The sequence below is a fragment of the Numenius arquata genome, unplaced genomic scaffold (genome assembly GCF_964106895.1).
Source record: "Numenius arquata unplaced genomic scaffold, bNumArq3.hap1.1 HAP1_SCAFFOLD_1574, whole genome shotgun sequence".
NCBI lineage: Eukaryota > Metazoa > Chordata > Aves > Charadriiformes > Scolopacidae > Numenius > Numenius arquata.
The window spans coordinates 1-15105 of record NW_027414026.1 but is presented as its reverse complement, the minus strand read 5'-3'; the positions used below and the strand labels follow the sequence as shown (position 1 = coordinate 15105).

Sequence of the window (15105 nt, the reverse complement as noted above, 5' to 3'; positions counted from 1 at the left end):
CCTCGAGACCCACATGGGTGTCTCCAACCCCAATGAGATCCCCATGGGTGTCTCCAACCTCAATGAAATCTCCATGGGTGTCTCCAACCCCCTTGAGATCCTCATGAGTGCCTTCAACCCACCCCTCCAAGACCCCCATGGGTTCCTTCAACCCCCTTGAGATCTTCATGGGTGCCTTCAACCCCTCCAAGACCCCCATGGGTGTCTCCAACCCCCTTGAGCTCCCCATGGGTGTCTCCAACCTCAATGAGATCTCCATGGGTGTCTCCAACCCACCCCTCCAAGCACCCCATGGGTTCCTTCAACCCCCTTGAGATCCTCACGGGTGTCTCCAACCCCAATGAGATCTCCATGGGTGTCTCCAACCCCCTTGAGACCCACATGGGTGTCTCCAAGACCCCCATGGGTACCTTCAACCTTCTTAAGACCTCCATGGGTGGCTCCAACCCCTCCAAGACCCCCATGGGTGCCTTCAACCCACCCCTCCAAGCACCCCATGGGTGTCTCCAACCCCCTTGAGACCCACATGGGTGTCTCCAAGACCCCCATGGGTACCTTCAACCTTCTTAAGACCTCCATGGGTGGCTCCAACCCCTCCAAGACCCCCATGGGTGCCTTCAACCCACCCCTCCAAGCACCCCATGGGTGTCTCCAACCCCCTTGAGACCCACATGGGTGTCTCCAAGACCCCCATGGGTACCTTCAACCTTCTTAAGACCTCCACAGGTGGCTCCAACCCCTCCAAGATCCCCATGGGTGCCTTCAACCCACCCCTCCAAGCACCCCATGGGTGTCTCCAACCCCCTTGAGATCCTCATGGGTGCCTTCAACCCACCCCTCCAAGACCCCCATGGGTTCCTTCAACCCCCCCCTCCAACCATGGGTTCCTTCAACCCCCCCCTCCAAGACCCCCATGGGTGCCTCCAACCCCCTTGAGATCTTCATAGGTGCCTTCAACCCCTCCAAGACCCCCATGGGTGTCTCCAACCCCAATGAGATCCCCATGGGTGTCTCCAACCCACCCCTCCAAGCACCCCATGGGTGTCTCCAACCCCCTCGAGACCCACATGGGTGTCTCCAAGACCCCCGTGGGTGCCTCCAACCCCAATGAGACCCCCATGGGTGCCTTCAACCCACCCCTCCAAGACCCCCCATGGGTTCCTTCAACCCCCTTGAGATCTTCATGGGTGCCTTCAAACCCCTCCAAGACCCCCAGGGGTGTCTCCAACCCCCTTGAGCTCCCCATGGGTGTCTCCAACCCCAATGAGATCTCCATGGGTGCCTTCAACTCACCCCTCCAAGCACCCCATGGGTTCCTTCAACCCCCTTGAGATCCTCACGGGTGTCTCCAACCCCAATGAGATCTCCATGGGCGTCTGCAACCCCCTTGAGACCCACATGGATGTCTCCAAGACCCCCATGGGTACCTTCAACCTTCTTAAGACCTCCATGGGTGGCTCCAACCCCTCCAAGACCCCCAGGGGTGCCCCCAAGCCCCCCCTCCAAGCTCCCCACGGGTTCCTTCAACCTCCTTGAGATCTTCATGGGTGCCTCAAAGACCCTCATGGGTGGCTCCAACCCCAATGAGATCCCCATGGGTGTCTCCAAGACCCCCATGTGTACCTTCAATCCTCTTAAGACCCCCAGGGGTGCCCCCAAGCCCCCCCTTCCAAGACCCCCATGGGTGTCTCCGACCCCCTTGAGACCCACATGGGTGTCTCCAAGACCCCCATGGGTACCTTCAACCTTCTTAAGACCTCCACGGGTGGCTCCAACCCCTCCAAGACCCCCCATGGGTGCCTCCAACCTCAATGAGATCTCCATGGGTGTCTCCAACCCACCCCTCCAAGCACCCCATGGGTGTCTCCAACCCCCTTGAGATCCTCATGGGTGTCTCCAACCCACCCCTCCAAGACCCCCCATGGGTTCCTTCAACCCCCTTGAGATCTTCATGGGTGCCTTCAACCCCTCCAAGACCCCCATGGGTGTCTCCAACCCCCTTGAGCTCCCCATGGGTGTCTCCAACCCACCCCTCCAAGCACCCCATGGGTGTCTCCAACCCCCTTGAGACCCACATGGGTGTCTCCAAGACCCCCATGGGTACCTTCAACCTTCTTAAGACCTCCACAGGTGGCTCCAACCCCTCCAAGACCCCCATGGGTGCCTCCAACCCCAATGAGATCCCCATGGGTGCCTTCAACCCACCCCTCCAAGCACCCCATGGGTGTCTCCAACCCCCTTGAGATCCTCATGGGTGCCTTCAACCCACCCCTCCAAGACCCCCATGGGTTCCTTCAACCCCCCCCTCCAAGACCCCCCATGGGTTCCTTCAACCCCCTTGAGATCTTCATAGGTGCCTTCAACCCCTCCAAGACCCCCAGGGGTGTCTCCAACCCCCTTGAGCTCCCCATGGGTGTCTCCAACCCACCCCTCCAAGCACCCCATGGGTGTCTCCAACCCCCTTGAGACCCACATGGGTGTCTCCAAGACCCCCATGGGTGCCTCCAACCCCAATGAGACCCCCATGGGTGCCTTCAACCCCTCCAAGACCCCCAGGGGTGTCTCCAACCCCAATGAGATCCCCATGGGTGTCTCCAACCTCAATGAAATCTCCATGGGCGTCTCCAACCCACCCCTCCAAGCACCCCATGGGTGTCTCCAACCCCCTTGAGACCCCCATGGGTGCCTTCAACCCACCCCTCCAAGACCCCCATGGGTGTCTCCAACCCCCTTGAGACCCACATGGGTGTCTCCAAGACCCCCATGGGTACCTTCAACCTTCTTAAGACCTCCACAGGTGGCTCCAACCCCTCCAAGACCCCCATGGGTGCCTCCAACCCCAATGAGACCCCCATGGGTGCCTTCAACCCACCCCTCCAAGACCCCCATGGGTTCCTTCAACCCCCTTGAGATCTTCATGGGTGCCTTCAACCCCTCCAAGACCCCCATGGGTGTCTCCAACCCCCTTGAGCTCCCCATGGGTGTCTCCAACCCACCCCTCCAAGCACCCCATGGATGTCTCCAACCCCCTTGAGACCCACATGGGTGTCTCCAAGACCCCCATGGGTACCTTCAACCTTCTTAAGACCTCCACAGGTGGCTCCAACCCCTCCAAGACCCCCATGGGTGCCTCCAACCCCAATGAGATCCCCATGGGTGCCTTCAACCCACCCCTCCAAGCACCCCATGGGTGTCTCCAACCTCCTTGAGCTCCCCATGGGTGTCTCCAACCCCCTCGAGACCCACATGGGTGTCTCCAAGACCCCCGTGGGTGCCTCCAACCCCAATGAGATCTCCATGGGTGTCTCCAACCCACCCCTCCAAGCACCCCATGGGTGCCTTCAACCACCTTGAGACCCACATGGGTGTCTCCAAGACCCCCATGGGTACCTTCAACCTTCTTAAGACCTCCACAGGTGGCTCCAACCCCTCCTAGACCCCCATGGGTGCCTCCAACCCCAATGAGATCTCCATGGGTACCTTCAACCCACCCCTCCAAGACCCCCATGGGTTCCTTCAACCCCCTTGAGATCTTCATGGGTGCCTTCAACCCCTCCAAAACCCCCATGGGTGTCTCCAACCCCCTGTTTATTTATTTACTCGGACAACGCCTTCCATCTATTTATTCCACACACAATAAAGACCTCTTGCAAAAACCCTGCCGATGCCTCTCCTCTCACAAGCACACCAACGGGGCTCTGGGGCGCGGGGGAAAACACCTCCACCCCACACCGACTCCAAGCCCTGCTCCAAACAGGGCTCTCCACACCCCGCCAAGACCCCCGTGGGTGCCTCCAACCCCAATGAGACCCCCATGGGTGTCTCCAACCCCCTTGAGACCCACATGGGTGTCTCCAAGACCCCCATGGGTACCTTCAACCTTCTTAAGACCTCCATGGGTGGCTCCAACCCCTCCAAGACCCCCAGGGGTGCCCCCAAGCCCCCCCTCCAAGCTCCCCACGGGTTCCTTCAACCTCCTTGAGATCTTCATGGGTGCCTCAAAGACCCTCATGGGTGGCTCCAACCCCAATGAGATCCCCATGGGTGTCTCCAAGACCCCCATGTGTACCTTCAATCCTCTTAAGACCCCCAGGGGTGCCCCCAAGCCCCCCCTCCAAGACCCCCATGGGTGTCTCCGACCCCCTTGAGACCCACATGGGTGTCTCCAACCCCCTTGAGATCCTCATGGGTGCCTTCAACCCACCCGTCCAAGACCCCCATGGGTTCCTTCAACCCCCTTGAGATCTTCATGGGTGCCTTCAACCCCTCCAAGACCCCCATGGGTGTCTCCAACCCCAATGAGATCCCCATGGGTGTCTCCAACCCCAATGAGATCCCCATGGGTGTCTCCAAGACCCCCATGTGTACCTTCAATCCTCTTAAGACCCCCAGGGGTGCCCCCAAGCCCCCCCTCCAAGACCCCCATGGGTGTCTCCGACCCCCTTGAGACCCACATGGGTGTCTCCAAGACCCCCATGGGTACCTTCAACCTTCTTAAGACCTCCACAGGTGGCTCCAACCCCTCCAAGACCCCCATGGGTGCCTCCAAGTCCTCCGTGGGTGCCTCCAACCCCAATGAGATCCCCATGGGTGCCTTCAACCCACCCCTCCAAGACCCCCATGGGTTCCTTCAACCCCCTTGAGATCTTCATGGGTGCCTTCAACCCCTCCAAGACCCCCAGGGGTGTCTCCAACCCCCTTGAGCTCCCCATGGGTGTCTCCAACCTCAATGAGATCTCCATGGGTGTCTCCAACCCACCCCTCCAAGACCCCCATGGGTTCCTTCAACCCCCTTGAGATCTTCATGGGTGCCTCCAACCCCTCCAAGACCCCCCATGGGTGGCTCTAATCCGTAGCTCAAGCTCCTCATGGGGTTCTCCAACCCACCTGAGACCCCCCATGGGTGCCTCCCCGTTTTGGGGGGGTGGGGGGTGTGTGTGGGGGGGTTGTCCCCCTCCCCAGCACCCACCTGCCGCTGTGGGTGATGTGGATGCGCTTGCTGGGCCGCACCTCCACCCCGTTCTTGAACCACCGCCCCGTCACCTTCTCGTCCGACACCTCGCACTTGAAGACCGCTTGCTCCGTGGCCTGGACCGTCAGGTCGGCCATGTCCTGCAGCACCTCCAGCTGCTTCTCTGTGGTGGGGGGGGGGGACACACACACGACACACAGGGTCAGGGGACACCCCCCCCCCCCCCAGATGCTCCTCATAGCCCTGGGAACCTCCCCCCCCCCACCCTGAGAACCTTCCAGGTATCTCCTGGAATCCATGGGATCTCCTGGACCACCCAAGGGACCTTCTGGAACCCCCTGTGACCACCAGGAGACCCCATGGGACCACCCGGAGACCCCATGGGACCTTCCGGAACCCCCTGCGACCACCAGGAGACCCCATGGGACCACCCGGAGATCCCATGGGACCACCCGGAGACCCCATGGGACCTTCTGGAACCCCCTGCGACCACCAGGAGACCCCATGGGACCACCCGGAGACCCCATGGGACCTTCCGGAACCCCCTGCGACCACCAGGAGACTCCATGGGACCACCCGGAGACCCCATGGGACCTTCTGGAACCCCCTGCGACCACCAGGAGACCCCATGGGACCACCCGCAGACCCCATGGGACCTTCCGGAACCCCCTGCGACCACCAGGAGACCCCATGGGACCACCCGGAGACCCCATGGGACCTTCCGGAACCCCCTGCGACCACCAGGAGACCCCATGGGACCACCCGCAGACCCCATGGGACCTTCCGGAACCCCCTGCGACCACCAGGAGACCCCATGGGACCACCCGCAGACCCCATGGGACCTTCCGGAACCCCCTGCGACCACCAGGAGACCCCATGGGACCACCCGCAGACCCCATGGGACCTTCCGGAACCCCCTGCGACCACCAGGAGACCCCATGGGACCACCCGGAGACCCCATGGGACCTTCCGGAACCCCCTGCGACCACCAGGAGACCCCATGAGACCACCCGGAGACCCCATGGGACCTTCCGGAACCCCCTGCGACCACCAGGAGACCCCATGGGACCACCCGGAGACCCCATGGGACCTTCCGGAACCCCCTGCGACCACCAGGAGACCCCATGGGACCACCCGGAGACCCCATGGGACCTTCCGGAACCCCCTGCGACCACCAGGAGACCCCATGGGACCACCTGGAGACCCCATGGGACCTTCTGGAGACCCCATGGGACCTTCCGGAACCCCCTGCGACCACCTGGAGACCCCATGGGACCTTCTGGAGACCCCATGGGACCTTCCGGAACCCCCTGCGACCACCAGGAGACCCCATGGGACCACCCGGAGACCCCATGGGACCTTCCGGAACCCCCTGCGACCACCAGGAGACCCCATGGGACCACCCGCAGACCCCATGGGACCTTCCGGAACCCCCTGCGACCACCAGGAGACCCCATGGGACCACCCGGAGACCCCATGGGACCTTCTGGAACCCCCTGCGACCACCAGGAGACCCCATGGGACCACCCGGAGACCCCATGGGACCTTCCGGAACCCCCTGCGACCACCAGGAGACCCCATGGGACCACCCGGAGACCCCATGGGACCTTCTGGAACCCCCTGCGACCACCAGGAGACCCCATGGGACCACCCGGAGACCCCATGGGACCTTCTGGAACCCCCTGCGACCACCAGGAGACCCCATGGAACCACCTGGAGACCCCATGGGACCCTCTGGAGACCACACGGGACCTCCTGGAGACCACACGGGACCTTCTGGAGACCTCCCCAGAACCCTTGGGACCTCCTGGACACCCCCATGGGACCTCCTGGACACCCCCATGGGACATCCTGGACAGCCCCTGGGACCACCTGGACACCCCCGGGACTTCCTGAAGACCCCCAGCACCCATGGGACCTCCCAGACACCCTGGGGTCCTCCTGGACCTCACCCATGGACCCTTCCAGGACCTCCTGGGGCACCAAAGGGTGTCAACCACCCCACCCCCACCCCCCCCAAACATCTCATGGAGCTTCTGGAGACCCCCCAGCACCCATGGGACCCCCCAGGAACCCTCCAGACACCCATGGGACCCCCCAGGAACCCCCCAGCACCCATGGGACCTCCTGAGGACCTCCTGGGGACCTCCTGGAGCTCATCCATGGACGCCTCCAGGATCTCCTGGGGTACCAAAGGGTGTCAACCACCCCCCCCCCAAACATCTCATGGAGCTTCTGGAGTCCCCGCCAGCACCCATGGGACCCCCCCCAGGAACCCCCCAGCACCCATGGGACCTCCTGGAGCTCATCCATGGACGCCTCCAGGATCTCCTGGGGCACCAAAGGGTGTCAACCATCCCCCCCAAACATCTCATGGAGCTTCTGGAGACCCCCCAGCACCCATAGGACCTCCTGGGGACATCACCCCCACTCCCCCCCAGCACCCATGGGACACCCCCTCCCCCCAGGGCCACCCACCATCCACGATGACGTCGGCCTCGCTCTCCCCCCCGTTGGTCATGATCTTGTAGCGGCCGGTGTCCTCCTTGGTGGCCTCGTTGATGATGAGGAAGTGCTTCTTCCCGTCCTTCTTGAAGCGGTACTTGAAGGTCTCCTCCCGCGTCAGCTCCACCCCGTCCTTCATCCTGCAGGGGACACGGACACGGGATGGACACGGGACATGGAATGGACACGTGACGTGGGATGGACACGTGATAAAGGATGGACACGGGACGTGGGATGGACATGTGACGTGGGATGGACACGTGATACAGGATGGACACGTGATAAAGGATGGACACATGACACGGGATGGACACGTGACGTGGGATGGACACGTGATACAGGATGGACACGTGATAAAGGATGGACACATGACACAGGATGGACATGTAACATGGAATGGACACGGGACATGGAATGGACATGTGACGTGGGATAGACATGTGACATGGAGTGGACATGCGACATGGAATGGACAGAGGACACGGGATGGACACGGGACATGGAATGGACATGCAACATGAGATGGACATGCGACATGGGATGGACACGTGACAAGGGATGGACACAGGACATGGGATGGACACGTAACATGGAATGGACATGTGACATAGACATGTGACATGGGACGGACACGTGACACAGCATGGACATGTGACACGGGATGGACACAGGACATGGGATAGACACGTAACATGGGATGGATAAGTGACACGGGATGGACACAGGACATGGAGTCGACATGGGACATGGGATGGACATGGGACATGGGATGGACATGTGACACGGGATGGACACATGACATGGGATGGACAAGTCACACGGGATGGACACAGGACATGGGATGGACATGTAACATGGAATGGACACGGGACACGGCATGGACACGTGACACGGGATGGACACAGGACATGGGATAGACACGTAACATGGAATGGACATGTGACACGGGATGGACACATGACATGGGATGGACATGACATGGGATGTACACAGGACATGGGATGTACACGTAACATGGAATGGACACGTGACATGGAATGGACATGTGACACAGGATGGACACAGAATGGACATGTGACATGGAATGGACACGTGACGTGGGATGGACACATGACACGGGATGGACACATGACGCGGGATGGACATGTGACATGGAGTGGACATGCGACACGGGATGGACACAGGACATGGAGTCGACACGGGACATGGGATGGACATGTGACACGGGATGGACACAGGACATGGAGTCGACACGGGACATGGGATGGACGTGACACGGGATGGACACGTGACATGGAATGGACACGTAACATGGAATGGACACGTGACATGGGATGGACACAGAATGGACACGTGACATGGAATGGACACGTGACATGGGATGGACACATGACACGGGATGGCCACATGACACGGGATGGACACGTGACATGGAACAGACACGTGACACGGGATGGACACAGAATGGACACGGGATGTGGGATGGAGACGGAATGGACACGTGGCACGGAATGGACACGTGAGGTGGGATGGACACGTGACACGGGATGGACACGCGTGCGGTCACGTGACCGCCCCCCCCCCCCCCCCCCCCCCAACTCACCACATGACCTGGGCCCCCTCCTCCGACACCTCGGCCTCCAGCACCACCCGCTCCCCCACCACCACCTGCTGGTCGTCCAGCCCCTTGGCGATGGTCACGGGGGGCTCTGGGGGGGGGGGGGGGGGGGTCAGTGGTACCCCCCAGCCCCACAACTGCCCCCCCCAGCCCCACAACTGCCCCCCCCAGCCCCACAACTGCCCCCCTCACCCTCACTCGGTGAGCTGCCCCGCTTGTACCCCCTCCAGCCCCCCTCCAACCCCCCCTCCAGACCCACAACTGCCCCCCCCCAGCCCCACAACTGCCCCCCCCAGACCCACAACCGCCCCCCCCAGACCCACAACTGCCCCCCCCCAGCCCCACAACCGCCCCACAACTGCCCCCCCCACCCCTCACTCGGTGAGCTGCCCCACTTGTACCCCCTCCAGCCCCTCTCCAACCCCCCATAACCCTCCCATATCCTCCCAACCCCCCCCCCCAGCCCCACAACTGCCCCCCCCAGACCCACAACCGCCCCCCCCAGACCCACAACTGCCCCACAACTGCCCCCCCCACTCCTCACTCGGTGAGCTGCCCCACTTGTACCCACTCCATCCCCCTGTAACTCCCCCATATCCCCCCCAAACCCCTCCCCCAGCCCCACAACTGCTCCCCCCAGACCCACAACTGATCCCCCCAGCCCCACAACTGCCCCCCCCGACCCACAACCACCCCACAACTGCCCCCCCCACCCCTCACTCGGTGAGCTGCCCCACTTGTACCCCCTCCAGCCCCTCTCCAACCCCCCCTCCAGACCCACAACTGACCCCCCCCAGACCCACAACTGACCCCCCCAGCCCCACAACTGCCCCCCCCAGACCCACAACTGCCCCCCCCAGCCCCACAACCGCCCCACAACTGCCCCCCCCACTCCTCACTCGGTGAGCTGCCCCACTTGTACCCCCTCCAGCCCCTCTCCAACCCCCCCCCAGACCCACAACTGCCCCCCCCCAGCCCCACAACTGCCCCCCCCAGACCCACAACTGCCCCCCCCCAGCCCCACAACCGCCCCACAACTGCCCCCCCCACCCCTCACTCGGTGAGCTGCCCCACTTGTACCCCCTCCAGCCCCTCTCCAACCCCCCCTCCAGACCCACAACTGCCCCCCCCCAGCCCCACAACTGCCCCCCCCAGCCCCACAACCACCCCACAACTGCCCCCCCCACTCCTCACTTGGTGAGCTGCCCCACTTGTACCCCCTCCAGCCCCTCTCCAACCCCCCCATAACCCCCCCATATCCTCCCAACCCCCCCTCCAGCCCCACAACTTCTCCCCCCAGCCCCACAACTGCCCCCCCCAGCCCCACAACCGTCCCACAACTGCCCCCCCCACCCCTCACTCGGTGAGCTGCCCCACTTGTACCCCCTCCAGCCCCTCTCCAACCCCCCATAACCCTCCCGTATCCTCCCAACCCCCCCCCCCCCCGCCCCACAACTGCCCCCCCAAGACCCCCAACTGCCCCCCAACTGCCCCCCCCCGGCCCCTCACCCTTGACGAAGACCTCGGTGAAGCACTTCTCCTCGTTGACCCGACACTCGTAGGCGGCGTCATCGGCCAAAGAGCATTTGTGGATGGTGAGGATGCGCTTCAGCCCCACGTTCTCGAAGACGTACCTGGGGGGGGGACAGGGGGGACGTGGGGGGGGACATGGGGGGGGACATGGGGGGCACGGGGATGTGGGGGGACATGGGGACATGGGGACGTAGGGGTGACATGGGGACATGGGGGGACGTGGGGGGACATGGGGATGGGGGGGGACATGGGGGGCACGGGGGGGACATGGGGACATGGGGGGACGTGGGGGGCACGGGGGGGACACGGGGGGGCACGGGGATGTGGGGGGACATGGGGACATGGGGGGACGTGGGGGTGACATGGGGACATGGGGGGACGTGGGGGCACATGGGGATATGGGGGGATATGGGGGGCACAGGGGGGACATGGGGACACGGGGGGGACATGGGGGGCACGGGGATGTGGGGTGACATGGGGGGACACATGGGGACATGGGGACGTGGGGGGGGACGTGGGGACATGGGGGGACATGGGGATGTGGGGTGACATGGGGGGGGACGTGGGGACATGGGGGGCACGGGGATGTGGGGGGACATGGGGACATGGGGGGACGTGGGGGGACATGGGGATATGGGGGGATATGGGGGGCACAGGGGGGACGTGGGGACATGGGGGGGACATGGGGGGCACAGGGGGGCACGGGGATGTGGGGGTGACATGGGGGGACACATGGGGACATGGGGACGTGGGGGGGGATATGGGGGGACATGGGGGGCACAGGGATGTGGGGTGACATGGGGGACATGGGGGGGACATGGGGACATGGGGGGGACATGGGGGGCACAGGGATGTGGGGTGACATGGGGACATGGGGGGGACATGGGGTGACACGGGGATGTGGGGGGACATGGGGGGAATGTGGGGGGGGACACGGGGATGTGGGGTGACATGGGGGGGGACATGGGGGACACAGGGACATGGGGGGGACGTGGGGGGACATGGGGGGGGGCACCAGAGTGAGGCGGGGGGGGGACACACACACACACGGGGGGGGAGATGGGGCACAGCATGAGGGCCATGGGGGGGGCGGGGGAACCCATGGTGGGGGGGGTGGTTCCTTCCTGCCCCCCCCCAGCCCCACAACTGCCCCCCAAATGCCCCCCCAACTGCCCCCCCAGCCCCACAACTGCCCCCCCAGCCCCACAACCGCCCCACAACTGCCCCCCCCAGACCCACTTGTACCCCCATATCCCCCCTGTATCCTCCAGCCCCACCCCCTCCAGCCCCCTCCCAGCCCCACAACTGCCCCACAACTGCCCCCCCAGCCCCACAACTGCCCCCCCAGCCCACAACCGCCCCCCCCGACCCCCCCCAGACCCACTTGGTGCTGGGTTTGATGAGCTGCCCCTTGTTGTACCCCCATATCCCCCCTGTATCCTCCAGCCCCACCCCCTCCAGCCCCCTCCCAGCCCCACAACTGCCCCACAACCGCCCCCCCCAGCCCCACAACTGCCCCCCCCAGACCCACAACTGCCCCCCCCAGACCCACTTGGTGCTGGGTTTGATGAGCTGCCCCTTCTTATACCCCCATATCCCCCCTGTATCCTCCAGCCCCACCCCCTCCAGCCCCCTCCCAGCCCCACAACTGCCCCACAACTGCCCCCCGAGCCCCACAACTGCCCCCCCAGACCCACAACTGCCCCCCCCAGACCCACTTGGTGCTGGGTTTGAGGAGCTGCCCCATCTTATACCCCCCCTCCAGCCCCTCTCCATCCCCCCATATCCACCCTGTACCCCCTTCCAGCCCCCCCCAGCCCCACAACTGCCCCCCCAGCCCCACAACTGCCCCCCAAACTGTCTCCCCAGCCCCACAACTGCCCCCCCAGACCCACAACCGCCCCCCCCGACCCCCCCAGACCCACTTGGTGCTGGGTTTGATGAGCTGCCCTTTCTTGTACCCCCATATCCCCCCTGTATCCTCCAGCCCCACCCCCTTCAGCCCCCTCCCAGCCCCACAACTGCCCCACAACTGCCCCCCCAGACCCACAACTGCCCCCCCCAGACCCACTTGGTGCTGGGTTTGAGGAGCTGCCCCATCTTATACCCCCCCTCCAGCCCCTCTCCATCCCCCCATATCCACCCTGTACCCCCTTCCAGCCCCCCCCAGCCCCACAACTGCCCCCCAAACTGTCTCCCCACCCCACAACTGCCCCCCCAGCCCCACAACCGCCCCCCCCGACCCCCCCAGACCCACTTGGTGCTGGGTTTGAGGAGCTGCCCCTTCTTGTACCCCCATATCCCCCCTGTATCCTCCAGCCCCACCCCCTCCAGCCCCCTCCCAGCCCCACAACTGCCCCACAACTGCCCCCCGAGCCCCACAACTGCCCCCCCAGCCCCACAACCGCCCCCACAGACCCCCCCCAGACCCACTTGGTGCTGGGTTTGAGGAGCTGCCCTATCTTATACCCCCCCTCCAGCCCCTCTCCATCCCCCCATATCCACCCTGTACCCCCTTCCAGCCCCCTCCCAGCCCCACAACTGCCCCCCAAACTGTCTCCCCAGCCCCACAACTGCCCCCCCAGCCCCACAACCGCCCCCCTCGACCCCCCCCGGACCCACTTGGTGCTGAGTTTGATGAGCTGCCCCTTCTTATACCCCCCCTCCAGCCCCTCTCCATCCCCCCATATCCACCCTGTACCCCCTTCCAGCCCCCCCCAGCCCCACAACTGCCCCCCAAACTGTCTCCCCAGCCCCACAACTGCCCCCCCAGCCCCACAACCGCCCCCCCCGACCCCCCCCGGACCCACTTGGTGCTGGGTTTGAGGAGCTGCCCCTTCTTGTACCCCCATATCCCCCCTGTATCCTCCAGCCCCACCCCCTCCAGCCCCCTCCCAGCCCCACAACTGCCCCACAACTGCCCCCCGAGCCCCACAACTGCCCCCCCAGCCCCACAACCGCCCCCACAGACCCCCCCCAGACCCACTTGGTGCTGGGTTTGAGGAGCTGCCCTATCTTATACCCCCCCTCCAGCCCCTCTCCATCCCCCCATATCCACCCTGTACCCCCTTCCAGCCCCCTCCCAGCCCCACAACTGCCCCCCAAACTGTCTCCCCAGCCCCACAACTGCCCCCCCAGCCCCACAACCGCCCCCCTCGACCCCCCCCGGACCCACTTGGTGCTGAGTTTGATGAGCTGCCCCTTCTTATACCCCCCCTCCAGCCCCTCTCCATCCCCCCATATCCACCCTGTACCCCCTTCCAGCCCCCCCCAGCCCCACAACTGCCCCCCAAACTGTCTCCCCAGCCCCACAACTGCCCCCCCAGCCCCACAACCGCCCCCCCCGACCCCCCCCGGACCCACTTGGTGCTGGGTTTGAGGAGCTGCCCCTTCTTGTACCCCCATATCCCCCCTGTATCCTCCAGCCCCACCCCCTCCAGCCCCCTCCCAGCCCCACAACTGCCCCCCCAGCCCCACAACTGCCCCACAACTGTCCCCCCAGCCCCACAACTGCCCCCCCAGACCCACAACTGCCCCCCCCCCAGACCCACTTGGTGCTGGGTTTGAGGAGCTGCCCCTTCTTGTACCCCCGTATCCCCCCTGTATCCTCCAGCCCCACCCCCTCCAGCCCCCTCCCAGCCCCACAACTGCCCCACAACTGCCCCCCCCAGCCCCACAACTGCCCCCCCAGCCCCACAACTGCCCCCCCCAGACCCACTTGGTGCTGGGTTTGATGAGCTGCCCGTTCTTGTACCACTTGAGGGGCAGGTCGGGGTCGCTGAGCTCCACCATCAGCTTGATCTTATTCCCTTTGTCCACCTGATACGCGGGGTCCAGCTTCCGGATGAAGGCTGGGGGGGGGGGGGGCCCGGGGGGGGGGGGGGGTGTCAGCCCCATAGCGCCCCATAGCGCCCCACAGCATCCCCCATGGGCCCCACAGGGAGCCCACAGCCCCCCCTTCCAGCCCAATAACCCCCCCCACACACACACACCTCACATCTCCCTACCCCAATCCTATAACCCCCCCCTCTTGCCCAGCCCCACATCCCCCCCAAACCCCCTTCCCAGCCCCACATACACCCCCCCTCAGCCCCCCCCAACAGCCCCCCCGGACCCCCCCCCCAAAAAAAAACCCCCACCTTCGCTCTTTTTGGGCTCCACCTTCATCTTTTTGGGGCGCTTGAGCATCCCCTGCAGCCCCTTCCCCACCCCTAGAACCCCCCAAATCCCCCTCCCAGCCCCACACATAGCCCCTCCTGCCCCCCAACTCCCCCCCTCTTGCCCCCCGGACCCCCCCCCAAATAAAAAAAACCCCACCTTCGCTCTTTTTGGGCTCCACCTTCATCTTTTTGAGGCGCTTGAGCATCCCCTGCAGCCCCTTCCCCACCCCTAGAACCCCCCAAAACCCCTTTCCATCCCCCATAGCCCCCCCAAAACCCCCCCCCTTGCCCCCCCCGGACCCCCCCCCAAAAAAACC

The 15105-nt window shown here is 64.3% G+C and overlaps 1 protein-coding gene across 1 annotated transcript; it reads right to left on the bottom strand.

The window, feature by feature from the left end:
* Window positions 1-4969: 4969 nt before the first annotated feature.
* Window positions 4970-14994, bottom strand: LOC141477690 (myosin-binding protein C, fast-type-like; the record flags this gene model as incomplete). The annotated part of the gene is made up of 6 exons (XM_074166943.1): window positions 14946-14994; window positions 14347-14479; window positions 10605-10729; window positions 9081-9186; window positions 7451-7617; window positions 4970-5135 (listed from the first exon to the last, which is right to left on the bottom strand). Coding segments are annotated over exons 1-6 (746 nt in total), but the record flags the coding sequence as incomplete, so codon positions are not given.
* Between the last annotated feature and the right edge of the window lie 111 nt (window positions 14995-15105).